Source organism: Anopheles moucheti, chromosome 2 (genome assembly GCF_943734755.1).
Source record: "Anopheles moucheti chromosome 2, idAnoMoucSN_F20_07, whole genome shotgun sequence".
NCBI lineage: Eukaryota > Metazoa > Arthropoda > Insecta > Diptera > Culicidae > Anopheles > Anopheles moucheti.
In genome coordinates, this window is record NC_069140.1 from 27912908 (window position 1) to 27932139 (window position 19232).

The following is a 19232-nucleotide window of genomic DNA, read 5'->3' on the forward strand; positions in this document are numbered from 1 at the left end:
TTAAAGTTGCTGAACACTACTGTTACACTAGTCGTCGTTGTGTAGAGGTTGCAGTACGGGTAGTGCCGATCATTATGGATCATCACCAACCCCGGCGCAGAAAGGAGGAATCATTGTACCATGTGGCAATGTGTGGTGTTTGCAATTGATCTTTATGTTCCAAAGGTTTGTGTGTATTAGGATCTCATTCGATTGTGTGGTGTGATTGAATGGAATGTGATTGTGATTGTAAGCGCAACATTAGAAAACTTGCCAAAAGCCGGATGGAAGCTTGATTTAACAAATATAGCAAGAAATATACATGTACAACTGCTCTGGCATACAAGTGTCAAACGATTTTTTGTAAAAAAAAATAACCAAAACGAGACATTTAACAGGCTAAATATTTTAAACTTATAGTCTATGATACGAGTGTATGGTAGGATAAAATTCGACCAGGTAAATGCAAAGCACAGTCGTAAGAACACACAGTTTCGAAAGAAGCAACAAAAACTTTTCCCGGCAGAACTTTCGTCAACGATTTACCGAACAGCTTTCAGAAGCATTCATACTTCCGCAGATCGCCTTCCTATCGAGGCAAGATGTTTGTATATTGCGCATGTAAATTCTGCTGTGTGCGTGTAGGTGTGAGTGTCCCTTTCGCTTCTACCTCCTTCCCCCAAAACCCGATCTTGCTTAGGGCGAAAAACACTGGATCCACATAGGACGTTTTGGTGTAATAGCCACGGTCACGTGACGCTCGAATTCCGGTCGCTCGTTATGCACTTACCTTGCTCCATTGGCCAAAGTTCCAGGTGGGACAGCGGAAGTTGGCACAATTGATCTGTGTCGGAGGTTTTGGATGGGAGCAGTAACGGTCCTCCAGCACCTGTTCGTTTTTGGACATGCAGCGGACCAAGCGCTTCTTAACACCGCCTTTGCATTCCGCACTGCAGTTGGAATAATTGTAGGTGCGCCACTGTCCGCGCGGAACAGGGCCAGATTCCGCGTTCGGTTGGTAGTTGCCGTTTTTCATGCTCTGGTTTGGCTGTACGTCGTTCCGAAAGGATGAGTATTGGGTGTTAGGCATTTGCTATAAATTATGGTTGGCACCGGGGTTTTTTTTTTTTTGTTGGGAAGATAGATAAAGTGTGGGGAATGTCGAATGTTATAGAATAAATTGTACTTCTCTGGTTCTGTTATTGTACGGTGGGTGTGAGCAATAAAACAATTTTAAATAGATGATAGAAAATGATGAATATAGCATGAGCTTAATTAAATATTTCGACTAAAAATCGAACAAAATGAAACAGGGCAAAAGAAAAGGCAATTCCAGATAATGTCAAAACATAGAAACATATAGTACGTATACATTTAGCAACATGAAAGCATTAGAAAATCATTTGCGACATAGAATTGTGGAGAACCAGCAGACAAAACGATTTAGTCCGAACATTTAACATTATGGTGAGCGGGAAGAGAAAGGACACTGTCGCGGTTGGTTAGAAGGAAGCTACATAAAACACACAAACCTTTTGATCGCAGGGCGGCATGGTGCAGTTCAAAATGACAGGCACTGGACGCGTACCACATAAGGCAGCATTTACGCTCACATTTTTTAGCATACATTGTAGCGCGTACGCTCGCTGCCCTTCGCCACAGGTAACGGAACACTGACGGACAGGCGGTGAAGGTAGTGTCGAAGGATATAGCAAGGATAAAATAGGGAACATTGAGAAATCATTGTACGTACGCACTAGAGGGAAGCACGATCATAATGAGCAAGACAGTTTGTAGGCGCATGCAATTAATGTTTATCGACACGATCATCATATGTACAATGGTTATCGTACAAGGGTGATCAAACCGCTCCTGCTTACAGTGAATGTCGATAAGCAGATCACAAAAGCAAACCATATCATAATAGCTAATGCAACGGAATGAGTTGGATGATTTTTCATGCTATATTACATAGCATTACTCTGGTAGGAGTATGTAAAAAAACAAACAAAATTTTAAAACTATTAATAATGGAAAGAAAAATTATTGATAGCGCAAAAAAAAAAATTGTCATACAACTATGTACACATCTTACTGATCTGTTACACCAAAAAACTATTGCAACAGATTGAGCAAAGAGAAATAAAAACAAAGTATCACAAACACACACATCATTACACGACTGTTGGAGTTGATTGGGGAAATATGTACAAAAAACATTAACGAAAAAAAACACACACACACACGCCGGCCCTTTCTTGCTAGGGTTTTGCGACGTTTTGTTGTGAATCGAAACGCCTGCAGGTAGGCAATTTTATATGAGTGAGCTGAAAAAGGGGATGAACATAAAATGTGGGATGATAAAGTAACATTTAGCTACCGGTGTGAGTTCTCCTGCAACCCATGTCGCGCATTCCTGCTCCTCTGCATCGCAAGATTGAAGAACGACTTTGCGTTCCTTGACTTCGCAGTACGCATCATCGATCTGGAAACCGTTCGGATCGGAGAGACATGTTGCGGTACGATTCTGGGTACCATCAGTGCAGGAGCACTGTTCGCAGTACACCGACACGCACATCATCGATAACGCACCGGGAACGAGGGACGATACACAGTGAATCAATGTACAGACAGGCATATGCGAGACGAGTACACACAAAGTAGAGCGGGAATATACGCCACAAAACACAGAATCAAATAGCGTAACGTAACAACATGGGAAAGGTGTTCGATTTTTTTTTTGGTTCACCCCGCGACAGCGCACAAGTATTATCCCAAGCGTTGTGTTGGAGATCATGGCCGGTACCGGTGTTGAAGGTTCACAGTACAGGTAGTAGACATTACACAAATAGCAGAAGAAAGAAAGAAATGGAGAAAGAGAAACCCGATAAGTAATGCCGCATTGTGGAGGTTCGATAATAACCAGAATATTGTAGAGCTTGCTTGTAACCTTATTCCATGACGAATAGTTCCATGTTGCGTTCTTGCACGGTCCGGTGCACGTCGATTGTGAATCACGCTTGGTGATCGGTTTCGGAATATCTAAGCAATTTGCCTCGTGAACATATTCGTTTCTGCGCAGCTCCATTGGGTACGATTTGACGCATAAATATTCAACCTGTTTGAATCCTTCGCCGCAGGCATTCGAACACTCGATCGGTCCCGACTCCCATCTGTATGAATAAACGGTAAGTCCGTCAGTGAGTAGGCAATTGGCTTTAGAATACTGCTCAGTCGATAGTGGATTCCTTACTCGAATTTACACTCGGTGTTGCAGAACTCGTTCAGATCTTGCGGTTTGGCCGAATGGTTGCAATTTTCCGGCTTTGCTTCCTGCCGTGTGTCGGAGTTTCGACAGACGAACGGACGCCTCCGCTTGCCCGTACACAGATGGTCACACTCCAACCAGTCACCCATTTCCCACCGGTACGGTGTCTCGGGTGCGGATACCGATTGCTGTAGCCGATGCACACTGTTACCGTTGTGGTGTGAATAGTGCGTATGGTGCGGGTGCTTGTAAGGCTCATAATCGTGATGCGAATATATCGCATTGGACTGTGTGTTCCCGACCGGAGTACTCGGCACCAAGTAGTGGTATTCCACCTGACCATGGAAAGTTTTATCGCTGTTTTGTTTGCGTACGATCCGCACCGTAAGCTTTTCCTTCAGCGGCCGTCCGTAGGTGGAGGTAATGCGTTCCTGCGAACCGTGCACGGTATATTCTAGTCGGACTCCGGCAAACAATCGATGTTTGGTTGTGTGTGACGTTGGATGTATCGGGTCGTTGAAGATGATTTCATTTCCACTCATCAGACCTTCAATAAAGCAAAATGATCGTAATCATTAGATAAGAAAATTTGGCACTTAAAATCAAATCTGTCTGGAGGTTTTTATCTTACTCAAAAAGCATGCGTCTTTCATGTAGCCCTTGTGCACGATGTTGATGTTGGTGGAACCGTCCGGTATGTGGAACTCCATTGACTTATCGGGCGACACCTTATGTATGCTGTTTTGTTTTGTTTGCGTGTAACCGGTTCCGGTGTAAAGCTGTCCGCTTACCGTGAGACAGGTAGTATTGTTCCCATTGCATACGCCGCACTGGTCGAGCTTGGCGTCGGAGTTTAGCACGTAATCGCATCCCGCCTTCCGGCACTGGCCATTAATGCACATATCGAAGCTATCCTCCGGAAACGTGCACGGTGTACCGTCAATCACCTTTTCCCGCAGCATAAAGTACAAGCTCTTGTTTTCCGCACGGCAGAACAGCTTGCATTGGTCTGCCAGCGGTGTGCCGTACTTGGGGATCCACCGTACATTCGGTTCCAGCGTGGGCACGTCAAAGTGCTGACCGTGAAACTCGTGGCACTGTTCCTCGCGGAAGTTGTACCGCGAGTTCGGGCAGGCATGTGTATTGCAGGCACGGTACTCGATACGCAAACCAATGCAGAACTTGCCACCATTTTTTGGCTTCGGGGAGTCGCATTCACGGGTGCGCTTCTGAACACCTCCACCGCACGTACGCGAACATCCGTCGTAGCTGTAGAAAGAAGGAGACAATCATGTCATGCAGGTTCCACGCTACCCATTTCCCATTTCAGGGAAGATCCTTTTCGCTACTTACGAACTCCATCCGCTCCATCCACCGTTCTGTGGTTTCAGCGCCGTCCGGTCGATCGGGACGCACTGACCTTTCTGGCACCAGTGTCCCTCCTGGCATTCGGTTCCATCCGCCCACGGCATGTGTTGCGTTTTGCAACCGGACAGTTCATTCTCCCAGCTGCACCAAAGCCGTGCACAGGTCGGCATATATGAACAGATTTTCGAACCATTGCCAAACACCAGCTCGCACTGTTTGTTGTTGGTAAACTTTTCACCAGCGAGCGTAGTGTCCGGCGACATCAGATCCGTCGATGGGTGGTTCAGCAAGCAGTTGTCTGGATTTTTCCTTCACGTGCATAAAAGAGGGAGAGAGAGAGAGAAAAGACACAATTACTTATCGGTCAAATGAGCGGGGAATTTGCATGTGAAACCGGAGCAAAACAGAGAATAAAAATGCAGCACAGTGGGGTTTTTATGCAAATTTTGACCTTTGTCGATCAGTACCCGGGTGCTTTGATCGATTGATCGTCCGTTGCATTGCAACCGAACAAACATTTAAATTGATACAGCAAACAGCGAGAAGAACCGATAAATATGCAGTTTACGAGTGGCGAGATGAGTTATTTTAACATTTTCCGCTGGTCTCTGGCAGAAACATGCGTTCGTAGCGGGCAATTGCAAGTAGTAGCGAGTCGTAAAATCAATAAGCGTGCCGGCATGCCGGCTTCAAACTGGCAAAGATCATTATCACTGAAAGTAATATCATTCGGTGTCGGTGCGGTGTCGTGAGCAGGGTTATTTTATTACGTCCATCCTGTTGTCACATCCTACAGTAATCGGTATGTATCTCAGCAAACCACGCGTAGACATTGGGAATATTTGATCGGGGTCATAAACGTACCTCCCTTTGGTTCTGTAGTGTTGGGACACTGGGATTTGGAATATTTATAGTATTACATGGGTGCGAATTGTGCAACCGATAACCATCCCGATCCCCGGACGCATTAAATGACCGTGTCCTAGGTCAGGGAATGGCCCATTGTACATGCACCGCACGAGGAAGGAAATCGTTAATATGTGATTGACCGCAAACGATCACGCTCAGGTCGACCGGCTAGGGTGGTGCCTTTGCATCCTGGGGGGAGATGCAGCTGGGAAGAATGCCCGACACGAATAATTGCAGTTGACACTAGCCGGCCGGTAAATTAAGCCTTCCTTTTCTTTCTCTCCACGTGCTTTCTGTCGCAGTCTCGGATTGTGGGTCATGCATGTTGTTGTACGGTGGGTAGGCCGTTAACCACGACGACACTAAGATGACAAGACGCGATGATGTAGCGATAAGATTACCTTCTGGCGAAGGACCGCGGTATCTCTGTCGCGTGAGGGTGAAGATGGTGCGATGGCGTCGTATGTGGCTAAATGGTTTAATTGACGATATTGCGAAACGCGCATCGGTACGCGCGTTATAGAAAGGATTAGAAAGTGTTGATTGCACACCGTCAGGAATTAACGTGAAAAATTACCACCGCGGAATAATCAACAAGTGGCATTCGAAAGGAGGCATGAAAAATGATTCGCCACTATCGTGAAAGGCTTACACCGGAAGATTAATGATTGGTTGGGAGTATGTTTGGGAGGGGGGAAAAAAGAATGTTAAACGCAACCACACCGCTAACAAGCATATCATATAGCAATTTTCTTACACATTTTCACTTGCGAGAAAAATCTTTCGCAAAAGAAGACATCTTAAAAGAGAAAATATTATATGATTTAAAAAAATAATAATGTAAACTGTACACGACTGCACAATCAGGATCACATCTTGAAATCAGTGTAATTGATAAGAAAAAAATACATATTTATCAGGAGAACTTATCGCTACATCCATCTCAAGATGCAGTACCGCACTTTGCAGGGTTTTCGAGTTCAAATGGTGCAGTTGAAGCTATTGCTGAAATTTTTAAAAGTTGAACTGGAAGATGTTGAGCTAAATATGGAAGATTCTAGCCTTTTTAAAGATTTTGCAAGCTGCTTTCGCTTTTTTCTTGGTACATATTTTTCAAATCCAACACTTGAAACCTTCACAACATGACGGATGTCAAAGTAGAGAAAGCTTTGAAAAGAATCAATTGCATTTTAGAATGATTACAAGAATATAGGAACCATTCCACATATATTTTAACACATTCAGAATCATGTTGAAACTAGTAAAAAACGGTTCCAAATGAACGCGAAAACCCTGTCACGTATGTAAGTTAAAAAGAAATTTAAAAAACTCTGACCGGTGTACGGTCGGTAATGAATCGTATGTCCGAATGTCCCGAGGGATATATCTCGCAATATTACACTACGGTTGATTAAGTCATTTCTCGCCTAATATGGCGCTGGTTTGGGATCGTTCGATGGTCAGGATCCTTTATCATCCTCAGACCCGTACTGTTTGGCCATGCAGTTGGTCAACCTAATTCGAGTGCGCGGAAGCAAAATAAAACCAAAAATCGAAACAAACCAAAAAATGGTCACGGAAACGCACCGCGTGATTGTTCTGAAAACCTGCGGCCTCCCCTTTCTTCTCTCTTGCAAGCTTTTCCATTACCTCACCAAATTGGGATGTAACTTGATGCTGTTTCGTATTTTCCTCCCCTCGCGAACCTGGAGGGCCAAACCATATGCAACACACACACAAACCAATCCTACGCCCGTGCCGGCATTATGCTTCGAAATGAAAGTAACCCGACAATGAGGCAGCGGTTTATTTTGGCCGGCCCGAGGTATGTGTGTTGTGCGTTTGTATGCAATTTTTGGAGTTGCAGTTCGTGATTTAGTCTAACAGTGGGGTACGTAACAACGGCCAGCATGACGGCTCGGGTTGAGAAAAGCTGGACGGATGAATAAAGACAGCTCCGAACAGACACTTCCAGGGTGGCACAGCTTTGTAATGCACTTTAAAGTTGTTAAAATAACTGTCCAAAAATCCCTGGTGAAGTGTGACGGTATACGCTGGACAATGTATACGGGCAGCAGAAGAAATGCTACGGTCAACGAGCTTGGTGCGCTAATTGGGTGAACGATGCGAAGAAAATAAGGTTTCGCTCTGTATGTGGACCAGTTTTGCCGACCGTGATAGCAACATTTTTGGCAGGATTTAACATCCCACCCATCTCACACAACGCGTACTGTGCCGTAAAAAAAAGGCATTACGATGGAATGACGAGACCGTGCCTGGTAGAGTGACGGGTGGACTGCCAAAAAAGAAAAGAAAGCTAACAAAAACCGTTTCGCCCTTGTTTTTAGTGCGAGGTAATCCTGCGTCCGTGGAGTAAGCGGATTGTACGTATCGTTTCACCGGTGGAAGGACCACCTTTATCTGTCATCACGATGTAATACCTTTTTATCTAAGCTTTCCCACTCCCCAGCTTCATCGGACCAATAAAGGAAGGAGAGACAGCCAGCGCAGTAACATGACCCAAACATTCCGTCACCGATCACGTCCAGTTCGGGTCGTTTAATCCTCGGTCGCTGGTTGCCCTTAGCGGGCGCCGGCACTTTACCTTTTTTTATGATAATTGATATGCATTTTGTTCGCAATTAACAAGGGATGTGTGGAATTTGTTTGGAAGAGGTGAGTCACTCGAGCAAACGTAATGCCAATGTGCATTCCTCAAGGTCTGAATTTCTGATTCGTGCGCGGAAGATCGCGCATCACAGCAACTGTGAGACGATCAAACGAGAAATGTAAAAAGAGCAATCTTGCTGTTTGCATCTGCAACTGCAACGTTGTGACAGTGTCCGTCGTTTTACAACATCGGTCCATAAACCTCCAGAGCAAGTGGGAAGGTAATCGAAGAAATGCAGTAGTGCACAGGAAGCTCCAGAACAGGTCCATTTACGCAAGCTCGAACCGCATATTAATGTGTTAAAAATATGTGCGAAAGGCACACGGGCGTAAATCAAACGCTCTTTTCACGCCAACTGCCGCGGTGGAGATCTTCATTGGATAAAGATGACTTCCTTTCGGTTTTCTGCAAACCCTGTCGCGTTTTGCCGGCTATTTCGGCGTGGCCATCTTTTTTTTTTTTGGCATACACGTTGCGAAATTGCGTAAGGAAAGGTGATTTATCTTTTCTGGCTGAGGCTGCCGGCCTTTAGCATTCCACAGGATGGTTTCTTTTTTTCCGTGCGTTTATTCTTTGGATTTTGCTTGTTGCAATCGCTGATTGCACCGAACAACCGGCCGGTTGCAATTGCGTATCCATATTTCATCCTGCGGCAGGAGGAAACCAAAACAAACCGCTTCAATCAATTGCGGTTGTCGGCGTCCGGTGTCGGGACATGTTTTACGCTCTTTGAAGCGGGAATTTTTCCCGCATGTTTGCCGTAAAAGGATTGCCCCGTGATTGTTTTGATCGGTGCTGATCAATTATTTGATTAGTAGTAAAATATGAGGCAGAGCTTTTTAGGTACTGCGATACGTGCAGCATTCGAACAAAACGGTGTAATTTGTATGTTTTACATTTCAGCAGGGTTTTCCGCAAAATAATTGTGGCACATGTATGCGTTTTACAAACTCAAAAAAGAATCAAAATATTTCTTAGCATCTGTCACAAAAAAAGTAGATCAATAAAACCATGCAAAAGAAATGGGCTTATAATTGGCCAATTGACAACGATCCCGCTGGATATTGTGAATTTTAAATATGTTCCAGTAACATAAATTATGTCGTTTTTTTATGTTTATAAATCAAACATATTCTTACAGCGAATGAGAAGGTGAACGTGATTGCTATCGTCAGCATCACCAACACCGTGTGCTTTGGTTGGGGTCGATACGTAGCAAGTGTAGCCTCCGAAACGCACTTGCACAGATTGGAATGCTTGCAGCAAAACGAGCGCAAAAGAGAAATGGTATAAATCAAGCTGCTTCGGCAGTCTTCCATTCGTCAGAACCTTAACAGGGGCGAACCATCCCGGGACCACCCAGCCGAGTAATGGAAGCATTGTTACAGCTTTTGTTTTTGGGTAGAATTAATATATTGATTTCCTTTCCTTCATTCTGGAGTGTTCGACTTTCACTGAACGAACGAAGCGGAAGACAAAAAAAAAGGGGAAACAATATTAAGCTTGTCCATACGACATGGTTACATTATGTTGCGCATTCATGAAAGTGCATGTTTAACCGCCCAGGAAGAAGCATATGATCAGGTATGGTGTTGTTGTTTGTCTTTGCCAACATAACCCGTTGGTGAAAGCATGTGCCGGAGCAGCATAAACCAAACATGGGCAGGTGAACGTAAAGAAGAGAAGTTCTGTAATTGGGTATGTTTAGTACATGATGGGCGAGCCACGAATGATTACAATGGGAAACAATACAAATCACACATACCCATTCATACACAAATTTCGTGTGTGTTCATGCTAACCATTTATTCAATGTATTCAATGTGGTTTATTGGTATTCCCGGTGGTCCAGGTTAGCATCAACGTCTATGCGTACAGTTACTTCTTTACATAAAACTTACAGAAAAAAATTAAACATGTGAAAATAGACTAAATAATAAAAAAAAAACAAACATGTGTAACTCTGTACAAGGTTTTGGAAATTATCGGGCAGAGTTGGAGTTCATACTGGTTGATGTTTAAATATAAATGAAAAATACAGAAGAATATATATTTTTCCACATTTACTAAGCCTTCAGGGTGTCAATCGAGAAAGCTTAGAACAGAATAAGCTTCCTTTTGAACAAGCTGTGTCGGATAAAATTGTTAACCCTGTAACACATATCATTACAGGGCTTTCGAATCAACTGGTTTTTGCACCCATGGGAACTTTTGCAAAAAAAAGCAATTCTGTTCCATGATTTCCCAAAGGACAAATTTAAATGCTTATTCAATTTACAAAAAAAAACATTAATATCACTTTGAAAAGCAACACTTAAACCATACATGATTTTGTTTAAGCAAATCATGATTCATCAACATAAGTATAATCAATTAAATAGTGACTGGTGAATGAACAGCCGAACCTATATTTGTATGTAGCCACCGCAAAACACCTATGGCTCAGAAAGAGAAAGGAAGCTGTAAGGATAAAGTTCATGCTGTTACATTTGCTTTTTTTTTTGTTTGTCTAACGATCCCGGGTGGTCATCGATTTCAACAGCAAATTAATTTCATTAATTATCGAACGATCATAAATCTACCCAGCACGCCGAGTTTTCGTGTGTAGGTTTTCGACCCTTCTGCTTTACTGACGCAACGCCGTCACCAAGCCTTCGAGCGGGGGGTTTTGGTCAATCGAAAGGGAACGCTACAGCGAGATTGCATAAAAATGGTAACAGTTGCGTGTGACGCGGTTCTGAAAATCAACTGCTAAATTGCTTAAGGCGAAGACAATTTCAAACTGTTTTTAGGTAAGGCTAACCGGCAACGCATGTGGGCTAAACGATTAATCGTTCAACATGAACGTCACTCAATCGCGCCTGGTGGCGCCGATGGCCCACGGCATGTGGCGTTTAATCGTCGATAAATTTGTCGATATCATAATGTATGCAAACTGTACGCATATAAGTAGCGATGGTAGAGATGGTTGCTACATTAATTTCATGAAAAATCTGTTTCAAAATGGATCCGTGGGCGTCGATAGATAATCATGTTTTATGATTGTTAAAAGCTTGTAACACAATATTTCAGGTAATTTTCGTAGATAAGTTTAAAAAAGTTACTTACTCAAAGTATTCGCTCAGAATCTGTCGTGAACAGTTGGACCACTGCCAGGGATGTGTGTTATGGTCGATCGTGCGTGACATGATTCGATTGTTCCCGGACGAATCGCCCCGATATCGTTGACACCGGCTGTCGTCATCGTGCGGCATTCCTAACCTGCGAATAGCGAGCGACGGTAGACGGATGAAGCATGGAGTGAGTTTAGGTGAAAGAAAAATTTAAATTCATTTAAGTTTCCAATGGACAGAATAGATTAGAAGTATTCCAATAGATGGATTCAATAGTTTCGTGCCCGAACTAGGAACTAGCGTGTGGTGCGGTGGTCCAAACCTGTTGGTGGATAATTTACTCTCAACATTTGAATAGTGCAAATTGTTTTTGATGCGATGGCTAAATTGCGACGGAATACCATTTCTATCCAGATTGTTACAACTGTCGTCAAGGTGTTAACTCAATTGTATGAGCCCTTCAGTATCCATTCTTCAAGGAAAGGTGCATTGTGAGCGTTTTGTTTGATTTGTGAGGAGCGGTACTACCAAATCCGGCGGTTCCTTGTAGATATGGAACCCCAACCAGCAAATGGACTCCGCCTACCTTTTTTTTATTCGGATCTCTCGTTCTGGCCTACATGCGACGCGAGATAAAAAATCGAACACACACGTGATACACACGCAAAATCACGGTACGCGATCCACGCCCTCCATCGCGCGTATACGGATATCGCAACGCACCAACACATTCAAAGCAACCGACCGACAACGCGTGTGTCGACAGGTACCTGTGTACTGTGCTCGCGTCTGCCGACTTAGAGTTAAATTTTGTCCGTGCAGCTTACGCGCCTATGTACGCATAGGCGAACACATTCAAAGCGACAGACCGACAACGCGTGTGTCGACAGGTACCTGTGTACTGTGCTCGCGTCTGCCGACTTAGAGTTAAATTTTGTTCATGCAGCTTACGCGCCTTGCAGCTCAGCATATGCGGCTCGAAGCCCACATATTCAACCTCTCATTTAAAGCGTCCAACTGACTGGCGTGTGTGGATTTCTGCATTTAATCGTACTTAAATTATTATTTATTTATAAACCATCGGTTGTAAAGTATTGGCAACACTTTAACTAAACAATTGGAACACTTTTTCCTAAGATATTTGAAGGACAAGCGCACAAATTCAATGATCAAAACTAGGTATAATTTGATACATTCGAAGACATTGCTTTGTGGCGATCGGTAACACACGGGAGTATTTAACAATAGCAGGAAAAGTTTAAGTGTTAGATACATACATTGTTCTACAAAGTGGTTAAGAATAAGAAATGTAGTTTTTCTATACATATTAGTGGTGATTTTTCCACAATTTTTACATATTTTTAAGAATAACTAGAAAAGTAGCAGAGATAGATAAAAATGATGTTCTACAAAAATGTAAAGAATAAAATAATACATCTTTCTATGGTGTTTGAAAAGTTCTAAAACTTATACCAAAAATTTTTTTTCATTATTTTTCAATGCAAAAATTATTTCAAAATGCCTTAAATTTTATGTTTTATTTAAAAACAGCCAATCACCAAGCCATTTGAATGTTTTTCAAAATTTTCAATGACAAAAATCCTTCTCGTTAGGCTTTGTTTATAAACCGTTAGCAACGCACGTGAGCCAAGCTACTCGCGCGACCCTGAAGGATGTACCTATTGCTGCTGCTCGACCGACTTAATCCAATATTCTCTTTCATTACAGCACTATCGCCACGCAAATATATGGGGAAAAAGAGTATCATTCTCTGATAACGGCTCTCACGAGAGAGCCAGAGAGTGGTGCTAGTTCCCCCACCCCCCTTTTTTTTGCATAGAATCATATTTTTGCTACGATCCGGCGTAGGTCCACACGCTGCAAAAGCCGCCGGGCGACTGAAGCGGGCGTGGTTACGCGCCGCTTTATATACCATGCGGTGAGAGTGTGTGCGTGAAGGTTGAAGTTCGTCTTCCTGTCGGTTGTCTACTCGAAAGAAACTTGACTCAAAATTTGACTATGAGAACAAAAGAAACTCGACCAAGAGACTCCGCCTTTGCATGACTGGGACATGTCTTTTTGGGGGAGGTATTATGCATACAGATGAGATTGATTTTGAACAAATTGGACGTACCATTACTAAGATGGATGGGGGGGGCTACATAAGAAAATTGGTAACCATTCTCACGTACGGTATCGTTAGCACGGAGCTCGTGCTAAATTCTGCCATTGTTCTTCCGTTGGCTGCACTGCTATTCCTTTGCTATAATAGTTCGCCATAATTATGACAATTGTGGTCGCAGAAATATGAACTGCTGTCGCGGTTTTTAATAATAACTTCATCATTTACTAGCATTTTACTGACCCATATTTCTAAGCGACACTATACACTGTTTGTCTAGGAACTACCCTGAACTGAACTTGACATAAAAAAAAGATCACCACATCGATAAATCGGTGAGTTTATTACACCCGCGTGTTACAATGTGCGCACGCTCCGGCGCTTAATTAATGACGAGCTCCTGTCTGACGGGCTGGTTGCAACGGTGGGTACCGACACTAACGCCCCGCTTGCAGTAAAGCAACCTCACCTCGTCCATAAGCAACGTCCACGGATGACAGTAGCAGAACAAAAGGCCATAAAATGTTGATCTTCCGCAAAACGTGTTCCCGCTAATCGTGTAAACCGCGGCCAGACGTTGCAATTCATCCATTTGTCTCGAAACACTTGAACATCGGCACGACACTCCACAATTGGTCATTGGGCATTAAGTGTCGGAAGGGTAGCGCACAACCGTGCCCGGTTACCGCTGGCTGGGCGATCCAATTTGTACGCGATCTCAGTGTGGTTCTGTTCTGGTGGCGCTTGCTCCGCACCGTGAGCCTTGTTCGCGTCGTATTTAATAAATTTTATTGTGCATCCTATTTATCATCTTTCATCCGTGTGTGTATTTTTTTCTGTTCTTGCCATCCGCTGTGCGCTGATTAATATGAGCGAGATGTGGGAGCTGGTAAGCTTTTGGCGAGTGCAGGTAAGTCTGGGCAAAATGGTTCATGCACTCAGCAATAGCCCGCCTTACATCAAACCATTTATCATGTCCGTGTCTAGGAAGTAAGTAATGTCCAATCTTCGTTCGCCTTCCATATCTGTGCACGCGGTGCATAAAATCGGATTACTGCGCATCCACTGGGCCGGTACTCAGGCCGGGTGTACGCGCGATGAGTAATTGGTTCGTGTTAGGCGGATTGTCCAGTTGTTTAATGCGGTTGTGCGGCGACTATTCGTATCGAGCAGGTCGTACAGTAAATAATAGGAGGGAAATAAACCGAAGCATTTTCGTCTGCACCAGAAGATACTTACACGTGGCCAAGTTCATGAGCGATGGTAAAGGATGCCGACAGGCCATTATCCTGCACGATAGCGCATGCCGTCTTCCCACAGATCGTGCCCAGCTCCGCCAGTCCAAGCGTGTCGCAGTTGTTTTCGACCGGATTGCGACAGATTTGCTCGCGGGTGAGGAGCAACGCAGCGTCGTGGTGGATGTTCGTCGACTGTTTGAACCGGCAAAAATCTTGCAGCATATCGGAAGCCGACACCCCTGGGGATAGTGAACAAAAACAAATGAGTAACTGCGTGGGGAAATTGAAAATCATTAAAGAAAATTGTATACTTTACAGAAAAAAGCACAACATTTCTATGATTGGACTTTAGGTGGCTAAATTCGGTGCGATGTCTGTGCTCTTTTCAAGTAAAGCAGGAATATATAATTGCAGATGTAGCATCTTTTACTCATTCTGAATCCTATTCAAAATTAAATGAATATTTCCATACTACTTCACTGGTGACCCAAGGATTCTGAGGGTAGGATATCTTTGTTTTACACTTAGGAACTAACTTAGGAATATTGCGGGAATGATAGAGAGAATGTATCATTCAGCTAAACAATGAAGCCTAGTTAGCAAAATATTCAACGCCAATTCAGTAAACTAACTCTAACGGCTTCATTAATTACAAATGGCCAGCAGTTCAGTATATTAACTAAACGATGCTTTGTGTCGCTTTTCTAGCACAGTTACGGTGTTCACTGTAATGCACACCCTGCATTACGACGCAGGAGTCTATTAGGTCCGCGACAAGCTTGCATATTTGCAAAGTTACGCCAGTATCGCCAGCGGGGTCACACAAACGCATTCGCAACCGCTTTATTAACTTACCCTATCCTGCAGAAACAATATTCCACAGTGAACGTGAGCAACTAAATATCGCAGAGCCACGACCATCGGGGTTGATGCATTGATCAAATTTTCACACGCCACCGCGGGAAAAGGTGCGCGCAGGGATCTCTCTCCCTCACTGCCAGCAGGATAGTTTGTTTTACGCAGTGGCGCGTGTAAGATAAATTTTTGCGAACAAAAAAAAAGCAACATGAAATATTCGAGCTGTTGGGCATCCACTGCAGCTGCGGCTTATGCTGGCAATGTGACAACAAAAAAAAACACATTCTAACGGAGTCTAGACAACTGTTTACTAAAGTTGTCCCATTTGTCATTGGGACTGGTAATAGAGTTTTCACAATGGCGGTCCTGCCACGCACATACTCTGACCCAGTGCCGTTGTCACGTTTGCAAACTCCCACGTGACGGCCTCATCGTGGAAAGCCGTAGTTTTGCAAGAACAGCAACAAAAAAGTTGCCCGCGCCGATCGCGGATTGATGCCAAAGGTTTCGGCGCGATTGTAAAACATGCTGGTTATTGGTTGTTCGTTGTGCTTTATACGGCTTCACGTTTGGCAACAATGGCCAGACGAACAATTCGGTCGATCGGTAACACGGGGAATTGTTTGTAAACGTTCCCAAAGAGAGATGTCACTGGCAATGAAGTAGCTACTGCTGGAAAGTAGTTGGATTTTAAGTTTAATTTTGGATGCGGCACCGGTTCTTACCTACTAATCCCTTCTCGGTGGCGTCGATTTGCGCATTAAGGTCGTGATGAATGTAGGATATATGCGACACAGCTATCTTCATTGAACTCCCTATGCTAGCATCGGCGTACACACTGGAAACCTGGATGGAATGGAAAAAAGGGCAGAAGGTAGAAGGTGAAAGAGAGTCGACGCAGTATCTAGCAGCAACACCCGGTAAACGGGTAAACTGTAAATCGTGAGTTAAGTGAAATAGCAGCATTAATAAAAGCAAAATAGAAAACACCATCTCGCCACAAATTGCACCCGCAATAACCCGTAGCATAATTTATGACGCGCGAGATTAAGCAATTCCGATAGGCAAAACGATCACACGGTGTACAACCGGTGCAGCTGCAAAAGGTGCAATTTGTGTGCCTTTTTTTTACTTTGCACCGAGCACTGCATGTGGTAGCGCGTAGTTCGCGGCGCATTCCGGTAAAACAATTCAATTTCCGAACCGTTCGGGTATTTGCGATAAGAACATGCTTTGGAGGGTAGCGTACGGTGAAGGCGCTTGTCTGGAGGGCAAAAGGAAGGCAAGAAGAGTTCCTTTGGACGCAAATCGGAGGAATTTCGCTTGCATCTCGCATCTTGCACGAGACTGCACGTCGTAAATTCTGTGTTAAAGCTTGTGCGGTGCGTAATTGAGTAGGGTATGGTAGAGAAAACCCTGCGCCCGGTAGAGGGTGTTGTTTCGATAGCGATAAATTATCTGCATGAAAAATGATCGATACACGATCATGCATTGCCGCGCAAACCTTCCGGATTTGCGTGCAGCACGATGTGGAACAGCCGCATTCGTATTCAATATGCCCTGTACCTTTACCGATAAGCATCGGTGTCGTGCAATTAGGAGAAAATGTGTCGGAGTTTTACGTGAGACATCGAAGGATTAGCATCAACATTTTTGTTTTGGATTGTATTACACGGCTTGTATAGAAATTAGTTATGGTTTGTTCCCGGTGACTTAATGGCAACAAGTGCTCTAACAATAGAAAGCAGCTATCGGAAATGTCCCAACCGTTCCCAATCGATACTTACAATGGACATCAGCGTTAGAACGTAGGATTTGAGATCAGCACCGTGGTATCGCTCCATTTTGTTATCGACCACCACGAGCACCTCGACAGTGTATTCGTTGTTAGGAAAGTTCTCAATGCTGCGCCGATTTCGACTATGCAGATCCGTCGGTTCTATGCTCAGTAATCGTTCAGCTGAAATGAAAAATGACAGTAAACGAATAATGAATTGGGTTGTCTGGGGAATTAAAAATTGTTAACAAAGTATAGATTGATTCTAATTGATTTACAAGGATTACTACAAATTCGGGAAATATTCTAGATAGAAATATTAAATTCCAACCCTTTTTGAACCGCGCCTCAATGTCGGTAACTGTATCTCGGCTAGACGATGTTTGTGCATACTGTCAAATTGTTTACTTTTAGAAGCCTCTTAGTCACTTTGCTCACACGTTCGATCAATTACCTTGGATCTCGCCAGCACGTGCTTGCTTGCGCGGGCAGGTGGAATAGTAAAAATAACAACTTTACTTCACTCCTTTTACAGCAGCTTACTGCTTTCCAATGCTCATGTTTTGCTCCGTCTCTCTTACTCTCTCTATCTCTCTTTCCAACACGTGCTTTGTTTTATTGTGTTTTTTGTTTTGGTTTGTGCGCCCTAACACGAGTCAAGTGGCACTCTTTAAAATTAAAATATTATGCTAATCAAATTAATGATTTCTAATGCTTAGCACCTCCGACACTTGCAATCCGTCTATTCACCCACCCCGGCAGCACTAGGCGGTTACAGTGACTGAAGACTGGCAAAAGAAAAGAAAAAATAAAAGCACATGCTATGACGAGCTGTCCGCCTCCTGTCCCGGTGATTTGGAACAACATCAAGCGAGAAACCTAGCTTTTACCGGGCCAACCAAACAACCTGTCCATCGGTTATGCTCGGCCGTCGCTCTAGTCACCGACGATTAGTCTCGTTGACTGTGGTGGCTCGCCTTATTTTGTTAGATAATTTGTTGTTGGCTGTCGGCCCGGGAGTGAAAGAGTGTGGGGTCAGTTGTTGTTGAAAAAAAAAAACACACACACCAAGAAGCGTCCTGCAGTGAGGCTGGCCAGAAGTGCAGCTAGGCGATCCGGCGATCGTTCGATGCCACTTACGGTCGCACCGGGTTCACCGTTGTCAGCTGTAGAGCTAGAGTGGCGATCTGTTCCAACCATTCGGCTAGCGCGTTTGATAGCTATTTATGAGTGCGTGTTGATTTTGTCACTTGCGCACACCTGCACCTGCGTCGTCTGTTTGCCCGGTTGGCGTTGGGTGGTGGATGGTGGAGGCGCCCTGTACGGACGAACTGTACCAACTAACCCACTGTCAACCAGTCGGTCAATTTGCCAAACCGGCTTGTCAATCAGTTCGGAGTTGCGGAGTGACTTTGAGGTTCGGTTCGTGTGCGCCAGGGAGTCTACCGTGGCGGCGTTGCTTTTAGGCAATTCCACCACGCTGGCAGCGCCAGTGCCCCCAGCATCCTGTGGCGCGCTTTGGGCGAATGAATGCGGTTGCGCAAGCGGTGAAGAGTTGTTCAGTGAACGATTAGTCACCCTGCCATCGCGCTTGCGGCAGTGTTTGTTATACACCCGCGGTTTGTACTTTGGGTCAGTAGGTGCATCGTCGATGGAATGATGAATTCGAACAAATTTATGAGCTACGAATGCAGGTGTTGGAGGAACAGGTTCATCATTCACGACTGGTTGATGATGAAACGCAACCAACCAGCAACATCTTCAGAAAATTTAGCATTGGTAGGACATTTGCTGGTAGTTTAACAAACACAAAATTTAATTCATGCATACTAAAGATAGATCTCTTATGTTAATTATAATCCTTTAGGTAATGCATGTTTCCAAGGCTCCATTATAAAATGTCCCTTTCACCGTGGATGAGATAAACCA

General features: G+C 44.1%; 1 protein-coding gene across 1 annotated transcript in view; it reads right to left on the reverse strand.

Moving 5' to 3' along the window:
* Nucleotides 1–19232, reverse strand: part of LOC128310816 (A disintegrin and metalloproteinase with thrombospondin motifs 9) — a 91057-nt gene that overhangs the window by 7552 nt on the left and 64273 nt on the right. The window contains exons 6-16 of the mRNA XM_053047539.1: nt 17314–17486; nt 16252–16372; nt 14670–14907; nt 11304–11456; nt 4601–4924; nt 3879–4516; nt 3233–3794; nt 2930–3152; nt 2360–2530; nt 1512–1652; nt 770–1072 (exon numbers count right to left, since the gene is read on the reverse strand). Of these exons, the coding sequence (XP_052903499.1) occupies nt 770–1072; nt 1512–1652; nt 2360–2530; nt 2930–3152; nt 3233–3794; nt 3879–4516; nt 4601–4924; nt 11304–11456; nt 14670–14907; nt 16252–16372; nt 17314–17486 (3047 nt within the window). The remainder of the gene's footprint in view (nt 1–769; nt 1073–1511; nt 1653–2359; nt 2531–2929; nt 3153–3232; nt 3795–3878; nt 4517–4600; nt 4925–11303; nt 11457–14669; nt 14908–16251; nt 16373–17313; nt 17487–19232) is intronic.